At 39.3% G+C, this 8,059-nt stretch overlaps 1 protein-coding gene across 3 annotated transcripts; it reads right to left on the bottom strand.

The window, feature by feature from the left end:
* Positions 1-4,798: 4,798 nt before the first annotated feature.
* On the bottom strand, positions 4,799-7,401 carry LOC311034663 (uncharacterized protein). 3 transcript variants are annotated; one of them, XM_084042600.1, is made up of 5 exons: positions 7,368-7,401; positions 6,294-6,332; positions 6,153-6,201; positions 5,702-5,799; positions 4,799-5,602 (listed from the first exon to the last, which is right to left on the bottom strand). In XM_084042600.1, exon 5 carries the CDS (start codon positions 5,599-5,601, stop codon positions 5,056-5,058), a length of 546 nt encoding a protein of 181 aa, XP_083898726.1. In that variant the 5' UTR covers position 5,602; positions 5,702-5,799; positions 6,153-6,201; positions 6,294-6,332; positions 7,368-7,401; the 3' UTR covers positions 4,799-5,055. The 3 variants fall into 3 exon arrangements, with proteins under 3 accessions (XP_083898726.1, XP_083898727.1, XP_083898728.1); XM_084042601.1 differs by lacking the exon at positions 5,702-5,799 and having other exon boundaries at positions 7,368-7,387; XM_084042602.1 differs by lacking the exons at positions 6,294-6,332; positions 7,368-7,401 and having other exon boundaries at positions 6,153-6,226.
* Between the last annotated feature and the right edge of the window lie 658 nt (positions 7,402-8,059).

Here is an 8,059-nt window from a genome sequence, read left to right as displayed (position 1 = left end):
ACTGAACTTTAATAAAAACAGCAGCGATCAGCACATACACGCAAACACCTAGATGATAAGGTGGTAAATGATACAGTGATGTGCGTGCACGTGTGTGTGTGTGTGTGTGTGTGTGTGTGTGTGTGTGTGTGTGTGTGTGTGTGTGTGTGTGTGTGTGTGTGTGTGTGTGTGTGTGTGTGTGTGTGTGTGTGTGTGTGTGTGTGTGTGTGTGTGTGTGTGTGTGTGTGTGTGCGTGTGCGCAAGTGTGTGTGTGTAACTCTTTATATTTGATTAGCTTTTTGCTGATGTGACAACATTTATAATGTATAAAAAGCTGAACACCAGTCACTGCCCTGACATCACAGGACCCTGCCAGCAACCAAACCAACCCGGTGAGTTCACCACATCTCTCACATTCTGTTATATCAGTGACTCTCCAACGAAATTTGAAAATATAATATCAGTTTAACCACTTTAACTCTATATACAGTACATAGGCTATTTTCCAAAAAATCTTGGCATATTTTTTAAACATAAATCTTTTATGTGAGTCCCTTGCACAAAATATTTCCAGATGGGGTTCCGCGGCCAAATACATATTAATTTGTGGGTCCTTGATGTGAAAATGTTTGAGAACCACTGGGTTAGATAGACCTTTATTGATCCGCAGGGGAGGCAGCACAGCAGTTAAGTTACAATCAGAGAGTAACGAAATGTGTAAATAAATAAAATAATGTGTGTGTATGACTTGTGTCCAGAAAGTGTCCATCTTGGCAACCATGCAGACCTTCACCCTCTCAGTGATTCTGTGCTCTGTGCTGGCGTTGGGCACTACAGGTAACGTACAGTACAGCGTTTGAGAACCACTGCTATATATAGCCTATGATTACAACCAAACAACCACTTATAGTGCTATTTAGCACCATTTGTTTTGTGTGCCAGATATAATCTACTGGACCACACATTTCATGTGTTCAAACAGGGCAACCCAAGCCTGTTCTGAGTGCGTCTCCTACATGGGTGAGTCCTGGAGTGTCCTGGAGCCAAGTGCGTCTGACCTGTGAATTTGAAGAATCACCTGAGAACTACATGTTAGAGAACGGGTTGGAGAACTGGTACAAGTTCTACGCGGCTGTTCTTGGACCAGACGGCTACTACATCAATGAGGCCTTACCACATGACTGGGGGACAGATCCTACCATGAGGATGAATGGAGCGACTACAGGCACAGGAGGATATACGTGTAAAGTTTTGAGCGCTTTGGGCAGTTACACTGACTACAGTAACAAACAGTTTGTGTTTTCTGGTGGTGAGTGTGACTCATAATTTATCATTCATAATTCTTCTAGATCGTTTTCTGTTTGTATTTATTTCGCGTTCTCTGATCTTTTTATCACTTTTCTCGAGTTTTGTTCATTGAGTCATTGTAACAGTGGTGGACAGTAACAAAGCACATTTACTTGGGTACTGTATGGTAAAGAAAAAAAAATAAAGGCAAATGTTTATACTGACTCATTTCTAGGAAGGGAAAAAGTACATTATGAATTAACCACTTAAGCCTTATTTCAAATATCGTGAAAATACCAGATCTACAACTCACTAGATTGGCTATTTTGAAAGTTAAAATATTGACATTAAAAGGAAAATGTACTTTTTTACTTTTGAATACTTCACTTGTTTTCTTTTTAATATATGTACTCTTGAATACTTTTGAGCACTCCAGTACTTGCTGGAGTACAAATATGACAGTACTCATGTGTACAAATATGACAACTTTCCCATGCAGTTGAATAATATTTGACCAGAAGCATCTATGCTCTGACTCAAGTACTGAGTTGAGTACTTTGTCCGCCACTGTGTCAATGTAACAGTGCTCTGTGTTTGACCTCTGACCCTGTGTTGTGTTTCAGAGCGTCATTCTTCAGCTGCTCTCACAGTGAGTCCAGACAGTTCTCAACACTTTATCGATGAGCCTGTCTCACTGATCTGTGAGGGAAACCCTACTGGATGGACAGTAGAGTATGTGACTGAGAAAGGAGCCTGGCCCATCCAGTGTTCATATCCCACCATGTCTATGACCACATGCAAAGTCAGCAGCACCTATGACATCAGCAGTGTGTTCTGGTGTCAGTCTACCTCTGTGTACAGCAATGCTGTCAACATCACAGTAGCCTGTGAGTCCAGTTCCTTCATTCACTACCTTACAATACTGCTGCATTCCATCAACTCATTATAAACATGTTTTTTAAAAGTAGGGTAAGTGATTTCCTTTGGTTGAAATAAATGTTAAAGGACAACTTTGTTTTTTTACAACAAGGGTTATATTTTTTTGTTTGCAATGATAATAATTAAAAGATGAGTGTTAAAAAAAACATCTCCATGAATTCAATGCTTCATAGGGTTTTGGTGAACCTTTTTACAAACAAAACGTTTTTGTTTTTACCAAAACATATAACTTACCCTACCGTTACATTAGTTCAGTGTGAATGCTAACATGTGGTCTGTTTTTTTTTTTTTTTTTACTTGTTTTACAGCTGGTTCTGTCATCCTGGTGAGTCCTGTTCACCCTGTGACTAAGGGAAGTTCTGTCACTCTTGAGTGCCAACACAGAACAGACAAGTCACTGTCCAACGTGGACTTTTATAGAAATGAAGAACTGGTCCAAACTAAAACCAATGGACAGATGATCATTCCTGATGTATCTCAGTCTGATGAGGGATTCTACAAGTGTTCCATTTCTGGAGAAGAATCACCACAGAGCTGGATGGCAGTGAATATGTTAGTATACTACTGACAACTGTGACATTGTTTAGGATTGTTTTATTTTTCATATGCAGTGTTTGCACATTTTTTATTTTGAGAATAAATTCAAAATCTAGCCTATATGTTTTCTTCATTATAATATAAACATATTCAAATGCGTTTGAATAACTTTGGTGACTCGTAAAGTAACATGCTCATTAATATGTTGCAGGAGATAATTGCACATGGTACAGTACCTGAGTAACCTGACCTGTACACGTGATTGCATCAGGTGAAGACAAGACAGCTAGAAGAAATGATTGCTAACAGCTGCCTCAATTCTGTGAAAATTGCTAAATGTGCTTTCAATCCTTTGTTGGAGAAAAAACGTTTTTTCGTTCTTCTTTTTTAAGACAACAGATGCATGGAGTGTGTGTGGTGTGGTTAGACAATTAAATAATTTATGTCAACGGCAATGACAACTATAATACCACTCCACAATCATAATCCTTGGAAACCCTCCATCCACAGCCTGGTTCCAACCTAAAAGTTATCTCACCTCTGATCAAAGTTAGGTGCCTTTGCAGATTTAACTATTGTGACACTGCATTCAATTAAAATCTTGGCATGCCCTTCATTAATCACTCATCATGTAGGCCCACATATTGTTTTTGTCTCTCAAGTTTCCTTGTTCCAGTGTTCCATTGGCATTTTATCCTTGACGTTTCTGTGAGAATTATTTAACATGTAATTGTTATGTCTACTCTAATAAATCAAAACAAATCAAGTGTAGCTTGTAGGGTGTGTCTTTGTTTCCATGTTACATTTGCATGCCTTGGACTTTCTCATCAACAGAGAATACCTCTTCACCTTAATGGAAACCACAACTAGCTACCGTACCATGCCAAACCAAACCAACGGTTTAGCTGGTAGAACTTGATCTCCTTCTGTCCTCAAGTAACACTGTCCTTTGAAAATCCAGCAATCTTTATAATAGGCATATGATGTATAATACGCACCTATGCATAGGTGGAATTCATGGTCTCTATGAATTCAAGGCTCCATGGGATGTGTAATAGATAGAAAATTAGTACTTTTTTGGGGTGAACTATCCCTTTAAATAATCAAAATGCAACCACACTCAATAAATATATAAGTCAGTAACATTAGTGGTGTACTGTATGCTGTGAGTGGATGAGTGTGTTTGTCATAGTGTGTGTGTATGTGTGTGCAAACTGCAAAGCATAGCTTTAACCAAAGCAAAACCAGGTAGGCTACTTCTATACAACTCCCTACATAAGATGGGGGTGGTGTTGACGTACGGCCCCACTGGCCAATGAGATGTCTACCTCTATATGTCCATGCGTTCCCTTTTCTTTTGAAACAAAAAAAAAGTCTGGGTTTCCGAGGCTATGCGTTCACTCACTCAGCTGGTCAAGGGCTATTCGCTGTCCATGGTGCTGACGTCTCTCCTCAGGCCTTGACTCCCCCTGGTGGCTGAACTTGTACGGGCCATAGTGCAATGGTAAGCCAACAATGGGTCACACAGTCATTTTTCGGTGCCCCTCAGTTTAGCCTTGTGCCCCTCAAAAAATGGCATGCCCTGAGGCCACAGTGGCCTTAATGCCCCAGCTGACTGTACCACTTTCTCCTCTGTCTCTTTCTTGTCAATATGTAGAGTGGACACCAGTGTCTCTTTCTTGTCACGTAGACACCAGTGTCTTTTGTTGAGATTCTGAATTCTTAACTCCCCTGAGTCCCCATCTTTAAACCAATCCAGTAACTTGGATTGGTGCAAGTATAGTGTTTGTTCAGTGACAGTGTTAAATAGCTCTTTATTGTGAAAGTAATCATTGCTATAGAGTGTTTGTTCAGTAACAGGAGTCTCCCCGTCTCTCCAACTCTTTAATAAACAGAAAATTCATTTTCAGGTGGCTCACCAATTTCACCCAATCAGGATAAAGTACCAATTCATCAGTTTAAAATGTTGTGTGTCCATATGGACAACATACAAAAAGCTATTGGTGTATTGCTGTTAAATAGACACTGATTATATAAAGACATAATCATACAGAGGTAGGTTATATGGAGTAATGTTTAATAAATCATGTTACAGTACATAATTATCACTTATTGTTTGCTGAACTTCCCATTTATTCATTTTTAACTGTCTGCATGGTCACATTCCTGGAACCTGCAACATTTTCAAAGATATTTATGAAGAAAAACAAATCTGCTAATCAGACAAATGTATTAGCACAAGCAACCCTGAATCACAGGTATGAGTAGAAGTAATAAGAGGGAGCAAAACAAGTGGAGAAGAGAAAAAACAGATCATTTCTCCTCGTCCAACTCCTCTCTGTACTCAGAATCAGTATCAGTGTCTGAATCCTCTCTGAAGGTGATCTTAATGAACATCTCTGAGTTCTTACTCCACCTGTGCTTGGCCTTCAGATTGAGATCATTGCAGTGCCACTTGTACTTTCCCTTGTTCTTCCCCATCAGGTTCACATGACACTCCAACTCTGACATGTCATTTTTATCAGTTACAATGTTTTTGATGTTTGTGGTGCCCTTTCTCTTTTCAGTATCTGTTCTCTCAAAACTAAGACTAGCACTCACTTCTGGCCCTTCAAGACCCACAGACGCCCCAACCCCCACCCCCACTGTGGTACCGCACTCCGTGGCGATGGTCTTGCTGCTCCCGCACTCGCTCACAATCCTCTTGAAGGTGATGATTCCTCCACAACCCTCCGTATTTGAGTCCTTCGCCAGGCGGATCATGCCGGGGTCCTCCGCCACCACTTTACCACCGTCCAGCACCGGTACACCGTGGTCCAGGCTGGTTGGGTGGTTGATGATCACTACGGCGTTGCCCATTCTAAACAAAAACAAAACAAACAACAAGTAAAAATATACCAGAATCAGTGTTATCTGTCACATCACAGGGTTTACAGGTGTAAAGCAGTGGGTGACATACTTTTTATTTCATGTCGTTTTGTAGCATTCTGTGAGAAGAAACACATTGGAAACAAGACCGCAAGGACTTTCATGAACAACCTGTTAAAAGGAATTATCCTTAAGAGAGAGGATAGAGATAGACAGCAAAGGCAAATAGATAGAAAATCAAACAGATAAAGACATGCATACTGTGTTATACACATGGTGGATGTGAAAGCAGGTATATAGGGTACATCCCCTCTTACAAACCTAAACCTAACCTCAGTAAAATGATGCCTGAAACCTAAAAACTATTCCTAAACCTAAACCAAAATAATATGTATTTGGCCATCTTTTAATTTTCCCAGAACCAACAGCTCACCCAGTTCCTACACCAACAATACTGTAACTGCATCAAACTCAATTAAAGTCATTTTCATCAATTAATAATATCCTGTTTGCTTTAAGAATACGATTATTTATTATTTTACCTCTTGAGTTGTTGTTGATTGTCTCTCTCACCTCCCTTCGTTTATCTGACTGTTGAAATGAGAACAACACCTCTCTGTACAACATATTAACATATTACCAGATGTATTACAGATTATTTTAAGATAAATGTATAATTTTACCTTTTTCTGCGTCTCTTCCACCTCCTAAAGTTTGTCTGACTGGTGAAATAAGAATATTTATATGTAAACATAGATAATAACAAACTTCACGTCTTAATTGACATCACTGGATTAGTCTTCCTACCTAATTAAGAGAGCACCGATAATTGGATTTTCAAATTCAACCTTAGCCTTGATTTTTTCACTGTTGTAATTTTGTATTCATACTATACCGTATTTGTTTTGTTTTTTGTACTTATGTTTATTTTAGGTGTATGTTTTGTATTGATAGTTATAGATCACCAATTTTAACAGCCTGCTCAGGGACTACAGATGAAAATGAGCTCTTTGCTAATTAAAGGGATATTTCACTTTTATTTTTTAATTGGGTAATTTTACCATCTACTCAGGCTTTTGTGAAGTTGCTCGATTCAGTATTTAGACATTTGATATTTTGATATTTGATATTCATTTTATCAGACACGCCCCCTTTCTATACAAACCCATTGTACCATAAAACTCCATTTTAACCATGATAGATTCAGCAAGAGCACCCGTCCTTCATGCTGACTAAACCGCCCTCCTAATACGTGAGGGGGCCATGTTGATTACTTTAATTAAAACATTTTATTGTATTGAAATGTGTCATTTTCCGAATCTTTTTTTTTAAATAAATGAAAAAAGTAATTGAAAAAACACGGCCCCTCACGTATTAGGAGGGCAGTATGAGTCAGCAGATCCAAGGACGGGTGATCTTGATGAATCTATCATGGTTCAAATGGAGTTTAGAATGGGTTTGTATTGGAAGGGGGCGTAAATAAATAAATATCAAATATCTAAATACTGAATCAAGCCACTTAAAAACTGTCTGGGGTGTTCACAAAAGCCTGGGTAGACAAATTACCGTTTTTTGGGGGGGGGAATCGTATACATTGTTGTGCAAACTGAAATGTTGATTAATGTGCATTGTCCCTGTTATATACAATTAAAAACACAATAAATAAATATATGCACATTAATAAATAGATAAATATCTGCACATTAATATATTATATTGTTATAACAGATTATATTAAGATAAATTAATTATTTTACCTCTTGTGTTTGTCTCTTCCACCTCTCCCTTTGCTTTATCTGACTGTATTATACAGCATGGAGAAACTATTTATAATGATCATATGACACACCTCTGTCTCAACTTTACTGTGCACATACTGCACACACCCACACGCGCGCGCGTGCACACACACACACACACACACACACACACACACACACACACACACACACACACACACACACACACACACACACACACACACACACACACACACACACACAGGGACGGCCTCTTGAATTGTATAACATAGCTGAATGGTTAGAGAGCCCGCCTGGGAAACCAAACGCCCCAGGTTAGACTCCAGACCTCAGCAATGTGTCAAAGTGTCCCTGAGCAAGACACTTGAGCCCCCCCCCCCCCCCCCCCCACACACACACACACACACACACACACACACACACACACACACACACACACACACACACACACACACACACACACACACACACACACACACACACACACACACACACACACACACACACACACGCTCACTAATGTAATAGTAGTAGTAGTAGTAGTAGTAGTAGGCCTAGTAGTTCAAATGCCTGTGTTGTAAGTAGCACGTTATATTTATTGAACACTAATGTTGAATACAGGTCATATTATTCAATACAAAGCATCGTGTCAATCATGATGACCATGTACCCCCTGAACTAATCTGATA

This window comes from Gymnoscopelus microlampas (genome assembly GCF_963454915.1).
Source record: "Gymnoscopelus microlampas genome assembly, chromosome: 19".
NCBI lineage: Eukaryota > Metazoa > Chordata > Actinopteri > Myctophiformes > Myctophidae > Gymnoscopelus > Gymnoscopelus microlampas.
Note: the sequence above shows the minus strand (reverse complement) of the source record. Positions and strands in the feature narration are given on the sequence as shown.

What these genes read in the sequence shown, in the direction of transcription:
- LOC311034663 (XM_084042600.1), bottom strand. Translation starts at nt 5,601, where the DNA reads ATGGGCAACGCCGTAGTGATCATCAACCACCCAACCAGCCTGGACCAC.